The 15,391-nt window shown below is 46.4% G+C and overlaps 1 protein-coding gene across 2 annotated transcripts in view; it reads left to right on the forward strand.

Annotated features, from left to right (window-relative positions):
- Positions 1–8,439: 8,439 nt before the first annotated feature.
- Positions 8,440–15,391, forward strand: part of LOC144737579 (guanylate-binding protein 1-like) — a 72,123-nt gene continuing 65,171 nt past the window's right edge. For both annotated transcript variants that reach the window (XM_078620338.1, XM_078620339.1), the window contains exons 1-2: positions 8,440–8,976; positions 9,312–9,390. In XM_078620338.1, the coding sequence (XP_078476464.1) occupies positions 8,787–8,976; positions 9,312–9,390 (269 nt within the window). In that variant the 5' untranslated portion in view covers positions 8,440–8,786. The remainder of the gene's footprint in view (positions 8,977–9,311; positions 9,391–15,391) is intronic.

The following is a 15,391-nucleotide window of genomic DNA, read 5'->3' on the forward strand; positions in this document are numbered from 1 at the left end:
GCCGACACGGCTGCTTTTGTTACACGTAGACACGACTTTAATTTGCTATCTCTCATTGACTTTAAAATGCTATTCTCATTAACTTTGACTTGCTAATCCTTCTACAACCTATATAACCCCTTGTTTGTGGCTGCTTTCTCACCATTTTTCGCCTGAAGATGGAAGCTTGTGTTGCGTTCGAAAGTCGTGATTTATTTTGTTTAGGCCTACGTGACTTTATCCAAAGAACCAAAGAGTAGAGAGGCTTATCACCGAGAAGACCTGTTGTATTCTAGCCTTCTTCCATCATTGATATATAATGAATGAAAACACACCAAAGCGCAGCAAACTGCAAAACACCAGGTGTTGTAGTAATGAACGGGAGGAGGGCTAGGATGGCAGAATTACAACCTTGTTTCAAGGAGAGATAAGGGCAGTGTCGACTCGAAGCAGAGGCGCCTTTGTCTGGATCACGGCCACAGAAGGCCGGGGGGGTCATCACTGATTGTGTGTTAGGAATTTCGAGCTAATTGGAACACGTGCACACAGAGAGGAGAAACACGCCTTGTTCTCTGCAGCTGAAAGAGCCAAGATAAACTCAGCTCAAGGTTGTGTACACAGGAGAGGGGGCTGATTAACAACCACTGCACGTCTGAACGTGAGGGGGCCTTGTCCTGGAATTAATCACCCTCCCAGGACAGAAGGTTGGATGACCACAGTGAGACGAGAATAAGGGTGTTGCGTCACTCTCAAGGTTGCAGGCTCAGCTGAACAGCGAGGCTGCGGGGGCCGCCGGGAGTTCGTGTTCGCCTAGTTAAGTAAAAAAGCTCAATTATTTGGTATTGCTATTAAAGTCACGTTAAAGTCGGAATTTAACAACAGGGTAGGCTCGACCCGAAGCATAACGGGATGAATCACCACCAGGTCGAATATAAATACATAATAAAAGAGCGATGTTAAACCCAGGGTCGGAGAGAAGGGAGATCCCGGCCGTCTTTGTATCCCCGCAGCGCGGGATATGAGTGTGTATACGCTCGGGGAAACACCTCCACTTGAGTCAAGCACCACGATGGGAAATGACAGACCTGAGGTTACATACAGAATCATAACTGGGAAATGGTAAGGGACAAATGTTAATTTAAAACTTTTAACCATGTCTTTGTGTGCGGTGAGGATCGGAGGGAGTGTGCCCCTCCCTCCAGGTCGTGCAACACGGACAGAGGCGCCTGTGAGACGATTTGTAACGTCTGTGTTTTGGTTCATGAAGAAGGCCAACCAAGAGATAAATCGCACCCAGACAGAGAGACGACCTCGAGGCAATTTGTAACACCTGATTGTTTGCTCGTGGATTTTATGGAGGGAATATGACCACGGAATATACCGTGGGTGATGCACACAAGGACACACGGACGTACGGACACACACATGAACACACCTACACACGGACAGATCCTGACACAGTAAATCAAAAGGAAACCCCGCCTTGTGGGCAGGGTCCAAAGGGATTTTTCGGCATAAAAGAAAGGACTCTGAGCATTGGAAACCAGTTCGACCAGGAGAGTCAACTCATCACGAGTGCGACCAACGGGTCGACTCATGAGCGAGCTCGACCGGAAGGGTCGGCTCGACTCATCAGCCGAGTTCGACCAGAAGGGTCAACTCACCAGCCGAGTTCGACCAGAAGGGTCAACTCACCAGCCGAGCTCGACCAGCGGGTCGGCTCGACTCATCTTCAGCTCGACCGAGCGGGTCGACTCAAGGGCGAGCTGCGACTAACGGGTCGGCTCGACTCTTCAGCTTCTGGGACTCAGCCGAGTTCAGACGGCTCTCGGGGCTCGACTCAAGCGGCTCCCCGTCTCCTCTGCAGGCGGGCAAGACCCGCTTGACAGCTCAACTCGGCCGCGTGGGCCAACCTCTGCCGAGTCGAAGGTCGCTCTGCAGCTGAAGGTCGCGGTTTGGCGACGAGGTGACGACCCAGCACTGCGCGCTGCGAGCGAGCTGTGGGCGCCACCTACCGACCGGGTTCCGAACTACGACAGCGTATCAACAGGCATCCAACCAATTCACCACGGTGACAGAGGAGCGACTAATACGTATGACGCGCACCGCCCCCTCACCACACGACCACCAGGCGTCTGTTTGACATAAAGAACCGACTCCGAACATTGACTATTCAAGACCACTCTTACCACTCAAACACACTCGAACCCATAAGCCATCCGTGGCTGTGAAGAAAACACTCGAGACCGAGTGATGGCCATCCGTCGGTTATAAGAGTATTCGTAATTTTATCTTTAATATTTAGTGGACTGTACTCTTAATCGCATAAATTCCCAACAGATCCATCAATACGAATTGATTCTTGGCACCTCCTTCCGCCGAGCAACGCTCACGTGGGGAGTGGTGGCCCACCAGATCCTTAACAGGTGATCTGGTCCCCAATTAGTAAACTCTGTATAAGATAACGATCTTCGGAAAAGGAGCGCCGTCGCAGGCCTTTACTCCGAGCCATTCTGTTGTCAGATAACCTGCCGATGTATCTGTTGAGATTGGTGCCTTTAAGAATAATAACTGTTTTGATTGTGTTTTTTTGTCGCCGTATAATCTTTCAAGTATCTTTCATTCATTAACGTTAAGGTTTTTCTTAGCATAGTATTTGCATGTTTTAACGACTCTCTCTCTCACTAACAACCATCGCGTTATGCGGGATCCATGTGCCATTGTCAAAGTGAAATCAGACAATCGTTGATGATACTGTATTGATGCCGTGTTGACGTTCCGGGATTGAGAGTTCGCATACTATATCATAGTTGAGGTTGAATTAGTAATAAATTGATTAATGCAGAAGTGGTTGTGTGATTCTTTCCTGAAGTCTATGCATAAGATCTGCTTCTGCGTTGAGATCTGAACTTGGTGACCTTAATAAACACACATACATACTCAGTAAATGTTAAAGCGATAACGGGGTGACTCGGGGACCTAAAGATAAGCGAGAATGAGACGAACCTAGACAACGATGCCGAGTTAATCTAAGTTAATCTTGCATACTTACACCACACCTGCATAACTGCATACGATTAATTGCCTTATTCCGATCGATAACCCACCCTCGTCACCGAGGCGGGGTCTGGTTATCATAACGACTTGCATCATCATAATTACACCCACTCGCATAATTACTACAATTACCTCTCGAATTGGCATAATTAAATGTGCATAATTACATAAATTAACATATTTCCGGATAATTACACATTTGGCCAAATTTCATTTGATTACTATTATTTTCACTGAATATTCATAACCCACATATACAACATAATAATTTCACCCACGCACGCATACAACACATCAAAATTTTCATAACCCACATATACAACAGACCCAACCATCATCTACCACCATCACATACCCTTCCCGACACTGCAGCAGAATCTGCGGTTTTCGGATCAGCCTCTGCAGCCATCTTAAGATCCACAAACAAGATCCAACAGTAGGCCACTCATGCTTGACCCCGAGTGATCGCGGATGATGATAATTTGTCTATACGTTAATGCGTGTCTATATGTGCATACGTGTAGGGATCTCATTCCATAACATCTGGGTCTGTGCCGTGAACTGCTAATGGTGGGGCTCTTCCACACTTCACGTGGCCTCAAATTGCACCTAGCTTGGCACAATCACTGTGGCGACGTCACCACCACTTAGTGGCAAATAGTTTAAAATAGGCTTTCCCCTTTTTTCTGGAAACAAAACAGGTGTTAAGATGTTAAAACACCAAACTGAAATCTTTTACAAGGAATCATGTCGGCATTAACCACAATACTTGTGGTCAGAATGCAAACAAAAAACATACTCTGATAATATATGCATTGTCTTTGAAACTGATTGGTCCACACCAGAGACAGATTTATTTTGAGCCTAGTCTCAAAATGGTGTTAGAACTCAATTGTGATAGAATGTGTCGTAGAGCCCGGATATGAAAATTTCAGGATTTGACTAGATTTTGCACGTGGTGATCAAACGACATTCTGGTCGAGTATGGTGCTGAGGCTCTTTAGATGAGTAGATAACTAAATCCCGGTGTCTGCTACTGCCACATCTGATCCTCCCACAAATGTTTTCGTCTATGCCTGAGTGCCAACCAGCATAACCTCATATTTTTCTGGATTAATCAGCATTTTTTTCATGCAAACCACACGTGCATCGCTCGCATGCAGCCTTCGATATTACAAAGGCTCTCCATATTTAACGTTGACTTCCCTGCAGTGTACAAGTGTGTGTCATCAGCAAATTGATGGAATTTGATATCATGCGATGAAATTATATCAGCTATTGGACAGATGCACGTTGAAAAAAGGAAGGACCCGAGGATGGACCCCTGTGGTATGCCGAAGAGGCACGGCATAGACGATTACTGTTCATCATCCAGCTTGATGAACTGTGATCGACCATTTAGGTAAGACTCAATCCACCCAGTGCCATACTCAATATGGTGTTGAAGGCGGCTGAGATCGAGGCCAAGCTACGCTGTGGTGCACCAGTCATCAATTATCTTGGAAAGGTCATCAGTGATCTTTAGTAGAACCATCTCTGCACTGTGGAACTTCCCATCGCAGCGGCACGGGGAAGTAACCGCTCTACGACCTTTTAAATCAGGGGTCCTCAAACTTTTTAAACAGGGGGCCAGTTCACTGTCCCTCAGACCGTTGGAGGGCCGGACTATAGTTTAAAAAAAACTATGAACAAATTCCTATGCACACTGCATATATCTTATTTTGAAGTGAAGAAACAAAACGGGAACATACAATATTTAAATGAAGAACAAGTAAAGTTAAATCAACAAACTTGCCAGTATTTCAATGGGAACTATGGGCCTGCTTTTGGCTAATGAGATGGTCAATCTTCGGTTCCATATTTGTCATTGCTAGTCGTAACAAGTGATGCAAGTGTGCATCCGTTAGTCTAGATCTGGTTGGAGATTTCAAATGTTTCATTCTGGAAAAAGTCTGTTCACAGACATAAGTGCTGCCAAAGATGGTTGCCATTTTGAGTGCATGGTTCCTGAGATGAGGATATGTCTCAGAGGGGAGAGATGCATATAATAAATTATGAAGGCTGCTTGACTTGAATGCGTCTTTCAGAGAGTCACAATTCTGCAGTTCAGCCAGTTCCATTTGGTAAATTGTATCCACATTTTCAATGTCAATAGAAAATGGGTTACGGAAAAGCTGTATGTCCTGTTCATGGAGATGAAGCTCTTTAAATCTAAATTGGAACTCCTTTTGCAATTTTTCCAGTGAATCCACACATGTTTTGTTTGGGAATGCAACCAATGGTTTTTCCGCTAACAGATTTTGAGTTGTGGGGAGATGGCAGAAGTTTTCCTCCTTCACTTGTTTGATGAGGAGGCCTAATTTTACTTCAAATGCTTTGACATGTGATTGCATATCACAGATGAGCTTCCCCTTTCCTTGAAGTTGCACATTGAAACTGTTGAGTAGCTCTGTTACATCTGTCAGAAAGGCAAGGTGCCATTTCCATTCTGCATCATTGAGCTCTGGTACTTCTTTGTTTTTTGAAAGCAGAAAAGCTGTAATCTGTGGAAGTAAGTCATAAAAACGTTTCAAAACTCTCCCTCGACTCAGCCAATGGACTTCTGTGTGGTACAGAACATCTTCATAGTCAACATTTAGCTCAGACAGAAATGCCTGAAATTGTCTGTGGTTTAGTGCATGAGCTCTAATGAAGTTAACACAAGATACCACAATTTTCATAACAGAGTCCCACTTCAGTGATTTACTACACAGCGCTTGTTGGTGGATGAGGCAGTGTATGGCTATTGGATGAGAATGGTTATGTTTGTCCATCTCTTGGTTAATGCGAGCAATTACTCCTTTCTTAGACCCCACTATGCTAGGCGCACCATCCGTTGTCACACTGGCTAGTTTAGCCCAGTTCAGCTCCAAACCATTCACAGTTTGGCAAACCTTTTCATAGATATACTCTCCTGTAGTTGTTCCTTTGATGCTTTGCAGTGCAGCAAGCTCTTCTGTGACTTCGAAATAGTCATTCGTCCCACGAATAAAAATTAGAAGTTGTGCAGAATCACGAACATCATTGCTTTCGTCGAGTGCCAAGGAAAAATAGGAACGTTTTTTTGTGGAGTTTTGCAAATGCTGATGCAAATTGTCTCCCATTTCTTCAATCCTCCGTGTAATTGTAGGTTCTGAAAGACTCACTGTACTAAATATATCGACCTTCTCTGGACACATCTCTTTGGCAACAGAAAGAAGGCATTCTTTAACAAATTCTCCCTCCACGAATGGTCTGCCAGTGCACGCTATTAGCTTGGCAACTTGAAAACTTGCTCGCAGTGATGAAATATTTAGCTGCTTCTGCTTCACAAAAGTATGTTGCTGAGTTGTTAATATATTTTTCAGTTTTAATATTTTATCTTTTCTCACTTCTCCGACCAAACAATCATATTTATCTTTATGTTGAGTTTCATAGTGTCGACGTAAATTGTATTCTTTGAACACAGACACTATATTCTGGCATATCAGACACACAGCTCTTTCCTTGTACTGCATGAAAAAGTAATAAGTCCACTGTTCTTTGAATATCCTACACTCCGAGTCAATTTTTCTCTTTCTTGACATCATTGTTTCCTAGGGAGTCAAAATTGCTATTAGTAAAATACCAATATATATACAGCGCTACAAAAACAATATACCAGCAATAACTTTGCCCACACAGAGACCTACAGACTGCACTGCCCATCAATGCAGTCTGATTGGGGGAACTCCGCTTTTACCCCAGGCTCACACTGGTGCGGGTGCCATTAAAAAGTTAATTACACCTGCAGTTTTGTTCACAGATCGCAGTGCGATCTGCGAACTCGCATAGGAATCTGATCGCATGGGGGAGAAGACCCATGCGATCCGATTCCACTGCAGGAAAAAAGAAGGCACATGTGCCTTTTTTCTTCGAATCTAATGCAAGTTCAGCCATACAAGTATATGGCTGAACTCGCACTGCTCAGAGATCGCAACAGTATGAACCGGGGCTTACACAACATACAACATATAACCTCATACAACTGAATAGCAATCAGAATATAAATGCACTTACTGTCATTTTAATTGGGTTTCCTACTCCTCGGTTGTCTGTCACTGACCAGCACGGGAAAACAGCAGGCAGCCCCTCCAAAGATCAGAGATCACTCTGTTATTACCCCTCTATCATTTACTCAGCGGTGCGTGTACTGGGGATCTACATCCCCAGCACACAGGAATATCACTGGGAGTGGAGCCGAGGGGCAAGCGAGGGAGCTGAGGGAGGGAGAGTCAGTCAAGCGCAGCCAGGGGAGGGCTGGCAGCCTTAGGCCTGGGGGGCAAGTCCAGTCAATTGGCCCATTGAACCATTCCCCAGCGCAGCCCAATGAGTGCCCACCGCCGCAGCTCAATCAGTGCCCACCGCCGCAGCTCAATCAGTGCTCACCAGCGCAGCCAAATCAGTGCTCGCCACCGCAGCCCAATCAGTGCCCACCACCGCAGCCCAATGAGTGCTCACCAGCACAGCCCAATTAGTGCTCACCAGCGCAGCCCAATTAGTGCTCACAAGCGCAGCCCAATTAGTGACCATGGGCCGGATAAATGTCCTCGGTGGGCCGCATGTGGCCCGCGGGCCGTAGTTTGAGGACCCCTGTTTTAAATCCTACTCAGGTTTGAGATCTGGTGGGTTCACAATGGCTCAACCCAACTCTTATCAGGAGCAGTGTTACCTGCGCAATTTTGAACCGGACTGGGAAACAGCCCTCGCTGAACGAAAGATTTGCCAGTTGGACAATCAGGGGCACAAGCACGTCTGACATGATTTGAGACTAGCACTGTACGTTGCCAACCGTGCTAGTTCGAGGTGTGTGGAGGAGAATAGTAGTAGGTTGTGTGATTGCCTGTGTGTTGTAGGTGAGAGGGGATGTGTGGAGGTAGCATAGCGGTTAGCCGGCTACACTACACCCAGTGACCCGAGTTCGACTCCTGCTCACGGCCAACACCAGTGACGATTTTCCTGAACTGGTCCATGGGCCTCCCGTCGGTAGACTCAGCCTCATATGAGTACCTGGTGCGATGTGTAAATGTCATCACTAGGGAGACAAAGGCGGCCGGGCGTGTGCTGGCCACCCACCCCCTTGTGCGCCTGCGCCACACTTCAGAGGTGCTACTTGCTAAAAGCACGTGCCTTAATAATCTGTAAAGGCTATACAGGGGATCTTGTATGCATATAGAGTATTTGCATGGTATGTGTTACTCTTATGTATATGTTGGTGTAGGAGCGATAGTGTAGTGGTTAGCGCACTTCACTATGGGCGGTAGGGGGGAGTTGTCTTCGTGTGTTGTTTTCTCATTCCAATGAAGCAGTTTTTCGTCTCTGCTCGGTTTAAACCAGTGCATCCTGTTTCAACCCCACCATCACAAATAGGAGCGTATTGGTCAGTAACACACACCGTTCATTGAGCAGCTTGCTCAGAGACAGATACTCAAAGACACGGAGATATAGATTTAGAGATACAGAGGAAAACTTAGGGACAGACCCAGGCTCACGAACAAAACCACACATCGAGACATACGTACGGAGATAAACACACACAAAGACAAAAGACAGTCACACACGCGCAGAGAAACAGAAATTTAGACACACATACGCACAAATTTAACCGAACAGAGTTATACGAGCACAGACTCAGAAACACACAGAGAGGCGCGCTTGGATACACACACATACACGCACACATACACGTCACCATGGCATCTCCATATCCATCAGGACCTCTCCCGTTCATCATGTCCGACGAGGACTTCAAGTTCCATGTCAATAAGGAAACAGCTCAGGTTCTGACTAGAATCGAGAAACCAATGGTGGTGGTGGCGATAGTTGGAAAATACAGAACTGGAAAATCCTTCCTCATGAATCGACTGGCCCGCACGACGACAGGTGAGTGATCAGGTGAGGGGGTGATTCGGTGAGTAACTTCAGTTTAAATATAATACGAGACTGCAGCTTCACATAGCAAAAGTTTGTCCTCGAAAGTGCTTAATTAGTTATAACATTACATTTGAAGTTGCCCAACAAAACGAAGTCAAGCGTAATGGTCAAGGTGAATACATTTTAGCACTGCCTTTTTGTGTGCAACTATTTGTATTAACGTGGCCAGTTCTCTTCATGGTAACTCTGTAACAAAAAAAAACAGCTGTACACGTATACGAAATATTTGCCTATATGTCATATTTCTGTGTCATCGCATGAGCTCTGCCGTGTTTCACACACAGATGGACATAAAAGCCAGTCTACCCCCACAGGAGCAGGGAAACCCAAAGAAGACAAGAAGCCCAACTATGTAACCAAAAGGTAAGAGATTGAATGTCATAATTTAATATAAAAATACTATGTAATGTGGTGTTGTTTGCATCACATTCTTGTCAATGTGCTTCAGGTCCATAAAATACACACACGTCCATCTATATATTTAAAAGGGAATTTTTTGAATATGTGTCTGTTCAAAATGTTTAGCGTACTTCACGATATGCAACAAACTTGAAATTTGCCATGTGGGTACTTTCCAGACTGTACACCACAATAATGCATATATTTTGCATTGCAAGTGAGCTGTGACGTCACATCTGTCATGTCACCCGCGCATGCAGAAGCATAACGCAGTGTGCCTGCTGACGTCACGCACCCCCCCAACCCTCCGCAAGTAAAGTGCCATACAAATATCTAAGGCGTTCTTCGCGCAGCATTGCTATATTATTTCAGTCGCTTACTGCCGTACGCACCCTAAAAGTTGTGTGTGTCTGCAGCAAGCGCGTGTATGTGTACCTATGGACGCGCGTGTGTGTGTGGGGGGGGAGTGGTAGTGTCGTGGTTAGCGTGCTGCGCTATGAACACGGCCACCACCGGTGACGATTATTTGAACCGGTCCTGGGCCTCCCCTAGGTCGACTCAGCCTCAAACGAATAACTGGTGTGGTGTGTGAACATCGCCACTGGGGGAACAAAGTCGGCCGGGCGTGGTGCTGGCCACCCACCCTCTCGTGTGCCGTGCCGGCCTTCATAGGTGCTTGCTAACAGCACTTGCCCCCTACAGTCTCACAGGCTACATGGGGGATCTTTGTCTTTATCCTGTGTGTGGGGCAGCGATTCACGCGCTGCGCTACGAACCCGGCGACCCTAGTTCGCTTCCCGCTCACGACCACCACCGGTGACGATTATTTGAACCGGTCTTAGGCCTCCCTTAGGTCGACTCAGCCTCAAACGAATAACTGGTGTGGTGTGTGAACATCGCCACTGGGGAGAAAAAGGCGGCTGGGCGTGGTGAATCCAAGTCCCGGGCGAAGCCGGATAGAAAGGCTAGTCTTCTCTTATATATAAAAGCCTCTGCGCACTCGTGCTTGCGAGGCATTTGGCTTTCGAGCGGTGGGGTTTATGTCGAAAAATGTTTGCCAGGCAGCACGCCCTAAGTGGACATATGCTTTTCCGTTTTCCCATCCGTAAACTTTAAAGTAGTTTAATTAGCAATTTTGTACTATTTTGCATTATTTATTTATCTCCATGCCCCGCCCAAAGCTGCACAGGGGTTGCCCTAGCAACGCACGCCCATCATCGCTGGAGGGTGGGGGGGATTTCTTCTTCGCGTTCAGAATGCAACAAAGATACACGCAACCCTGACGGTACATTCATCAAAGTGTCATGTCCTCTCCCCTCCCACCCCCAATATGTGCACTTACTACTATAGGCTCGGTACATACTAATATTATAGCTGTTAGATAGTATTATTGTAGTATTATTGTAGCTCGGGCAGGGGGATGGGGGGGGTAGCGGCCCAACCCCCAGCCTGCCAATGTCTCACCTCCAATCGAGGCGAGGCCGCGGGCTCTGCACGGGACTAGGCCTCACCACGGCACTCTGTCAGGTGAGTACTTTGTGCTATAGAGTCCATATATACTGCTATAGAGTCAGCATGTACTACTGTAGTGATAGCAGGTACCACCACAGTCAGTATGTACTGCTGTAATCATACAGGTACCACCAGTCGGTATGCACTGCTGTTATGAAACCAGATACCACCACAGTATGCACTGCTGTAATCATAGCAGCTCCCACCACGCTCAGCATGCACTGCTCTAATCATAGCAGGTACCACCACAGTATGCGCTGCTGTAGTTAAAACAGGTACTACCACAGTCAGTATGCACTACTGTGGTGATAGCAGGTACCACCACAGTCGGTATGCACTGCTGTAGTGATATCAGGTACTCCCACAGTTGGTATGCACTGCTGTAGTGAAAGCAGGTACCACCACAGTATGCACTACTGTAATCATAGCAAGTACCACCACAGTCAGTATGCACTGCTGTTATCACAGCAGGTACCACCACAGTATGCACTACTGTAATCATAGCACGTACCACCAAAGTCGGTATGCACTGCTGTAGTGAAAGCAGGTACCACCAACGTCGGTATGCAATGCTGTAGTCATTGCAGGATACCACCACAGTCAGTACGCACTCATGTTGTTAAAGCAAGTACCACCACAGTCACTATGCATTGCTTTCGTGATAGCAGGTTCCACTACAGTCGGTATGCACTGCTGTAGTGATAGCAGGTACCACCCCACTCAGTATGCACTGCTGTAGTTAACGCAGGTTCCACCAACGATGGTAGGCAATGTTGTAGTTGAAGCAGGTACCACTACAGTCAGTATGCACTGCTGTAATAGCAGGTACGACAACACGTGGTATGAACTGCTGTAGTTATAGCAGGAACTACCATAGTATGCAATGCAGTAGTTAAAGCAGGTACCACCAAAGTTGGTATGCACTGCTCTAGTGAAAGGTACCACCACAGTCAATATGCACTGCTGTGGTGATAGCAGGTACCACCACAGTCGGTATGCACTGCTGTAGTGATAGCAGGTACCCCCACAGTTAGTATGCACTGCTGTAGTGAAAGCAGGTTCCACCACAGTCGGTATGCACTACTGTAATCAAAGCAGGTACCACCACAGTCAGTGTGCACTGCTGTAGTCATTGCAGGATACCACCACAGTCAGTACGCACTGATGTTGTTAAAGCAAGTACCACCACAGTCAGTATGCACTGCTGTAGTGAAAGCAGGTTCCACCAAAGTCGCTATGCACTGCTGTAGTGATAGCAGATACCACCTCAGTCGGTATGCCCTGCTGTAGTGATAGTAGATACTGCTATATAGCGTTAGTAGATACTAAAACAGTCAGTATATACCACTACAGTCAGTCAATTCTGCTACAGTCAGTAGATGCTACTATACAGTCAGTAGATACTACTACGGTGAGTAGCTACTAGAGTTAGTAGATACTACTATAGAGTGAGTAGATACTGCTATAGAGTTAGTAGTTACTACTATAGTCAGTGGATACTACTACAGAGTCAGCAGATAGTACTATACAATTAGTCGTTACTACTATAGAGTCGGTAGATACTACTGTAGGGCCAGTAAATACTACTACGGTCAGTCGTTACTGCTACAGTCAGTAGATAGTACAATAGGGCCAGTAGATACTACTTCAGTCAGTAGTTACTACAGTCAGTAAATACTACTATACAGTCAGTAGCTACTACTGGCTCAGTAGATACTACTGTACAGTCAGTAGATACAACTACAAAATCAATATATAGTACTTATTCTGTTGTTTGTAGTGTGTGTATATATATATACCTACGTGGGTGTAAAGATATTTTTTGAGGGGGGGGTCGACAATTTTCGGAAACCTTTTAGATCAACTATTTACCCCCCACTTTCTGTAACGTTTTGGACTTGTGCAAGCCTCTTCTAATTTTGTTGGTGGAGAAATGGACAAACGGCCCACCGCGCTTTCACAATCGCTTAGTATCTGTCTATGTATATGTAAAAAATTTAAGAGAAGATTTGAAATATTTTTTTCGCCCCGGCAACGCCGGGTACTTCCCGCTAGTAGGCTATTAACAGGCATGTCATGAGCCTCCAAAGTATTCAAAACAATACAGTCAACAGGCTATGCCAAATACTTTACATGTGTGTGTATGTGCCAACTTTAACACAAACAATAGTCTACTACTTCAAGATTCACACTGGACAAAGTTCGTATCTACATTTCCTCAGTCTCGCGCCGACACCGATGCTTTCTGCTGCTGCATATTTAGAGTTTGTATGTTCTCTCTCTCTCCCCGTGGCCGCGTGGATTTTTCTCCATATCCTCCGGATGTCTTTCCACATTTAGAATCAACGTGATGATGATATGTCACTTCGTTGAGCTGCTATCAATTGTGATGGCCAGATCGCTTCTGAAAAATATCTACCACATACCTCAGTAGTGGGGCTTTACATTTGGTAAAATAAACATGAACATTGTTGGGATTGACTTGTAGCCCCTTTGGTTCGAGATGATTATTCGTTGTGCCAATTTGGCACATATTTGGTGTTTCAGTTCGTGTGTCATGTACTGCTGTATATATTTACGAGATTTACCAAAGGGTATAACAGCTAGTACAATCCATGTTGTGACATTGGAGGTACACACATTTTCAACTGGTTTCAAGTATTTTGAGCTTGTGATGGCCAGTTGCTTATGACAAAATAGCGTTATAGTTCAGTGGGCCTACAATTTATGTTGCCACAATTGGTGTTAAGTTGTATTGTATTCTTGTCCCCTTCTGTATAACGTGGCTGGTTGAGATGGCTGTGCCATGCAACTCTAAGTAAACATGAGCCAGGTAAAGGGATCATTGAACCTCTGTAACAGCTGCATCAGTTTCTGGCCTATCTTGGCCTATGTACACCTGGGGGAACAGGAACGGATGGGCAAGCGATCTTGGCGAGTCGCTACTGGCTATAAATTCCTCTATGGCCTCACACATTTGCCACTATTCCCATTGAAACGCTAACCAGATACAATTCTGCATGCTCCCTAATCCACAATTTGCCAATTGGTCCCTAAGCTCGACAGTGTGCAGTGTCCAATATGGCACTGCTCACCGCACACTTTGAATGCGACCTACTACTTCATGAAGACCGAATTTATCTCTGGCTTTGTTGTTCCTGTGCAGGCCAATTTACGACACGAACACTCGCAGCAACATTAATACAGCACACGATAATCAGAATGATAATGTGTATTCATACTGGAGGAATCCGAGCAACTATGAAGCTATTTTTCACAGATGTCTAGTAGGGGCACGGGGTAAGAACGTTACAACAAACAATACAAAAACATGATAGTGGTAATTGGGGTCAACAAAAAGCTGGGGGGCTGAAAATTATCAGGCAACATTGCATTAGGAAGACAAAGGGGGGTGACAATGGGCTGGAGCCAGGAGGGAGAAGGGGGCCACTGCGATCGAGTCCGCCACACTGCAAAGTCTGTGAAGTGCAGCAGCGGAGTTCTGGTTGGACCCGTGATGAGGAAGAATATGCAGCTTCGACCCGGCTCAATTGCCACGTACGCAAAGCTTCCCTCTGTGCCCGGTATGCTGATATGGTGAAGACTCCCCTGGCAGGAGCTCGACCTCCCATCCTTGGGATTACGGCCACGTGGCCTGGAAAAGGAGTCGCTTGACGCAGGTGGCAACGGCCCACCATTCACGCGAGATGGTGCGGAAGTTACACGGTGCCGGCGTGGACTGGCTGGCAACCACCAGCAGCCAGGCCACCAAGAGGACACCCAGTGGGCGCGGGGACAGGCAAAAGATGCGGGAGGAGAGCAGCGCCAATCATCAGGGACAGTGAGGAAGCCATGTGGCACGGGCGAGGGTGCGGCCCAGCGAGGAACTGTTGGCAGCCAGGCTGCCTAGAGGACACCCAATGGGCACGGGATCAGGCAGGAGACGTGGTCGGGGAGTGGCGCCTCCAACCAAACAAAGGCGTCGACAAAATAATAAATAAAACAAATAATATTGGTGGAGGACGATAAGAAGAAGGGGAAGACAGAAGGAGAGAGAGGTAGGGGAGGTAAAGGATGGCAGAGCGAAAGTAGGGATCGAGCAGATGGCTGCTGCTGTCAGCTTGCGTGGCACTGCCGCCACGTTATGCTACCCATGCCCACCATCGTGTTGGTAATTACACGCCCATGGGCTGCACAAAAGCATAGTAGCCTCTTACCATTATCATTTAGATAATCTAGCTCATGCCTTCCAATCACTCCAGCCCAGGTGCCTGTGTAATGACTGAATTGGGCATTAAAGTCACCGAACAGGATGACTATTCTGAGGGGCCACTTTAGCTCACACCTGTGACATAAGGTCATACAAGGCATCTGACTCATCGGCCTTTGCCTGCATCCCTCCAGTTATGTTAATCTTCAATGGGGGCACAAGAAGAGCCACTCTTTGTCTGTT

Source organism: Lampetra planeri, chromosome 71, assembly GCF_965212315.1.
Source record: "Lampetra planeri chromosome 71, kcLamPlan1.2.h2, whole genome shotgun sequence".
Classification (NCBI taxonomy): domain Eukaryota; kingdom Metazoa; phylum Chordata; class Hyperoartia; order Petromyzontiformes; family Petromyzontidae; genus Lampetra; species Lampetra planeri.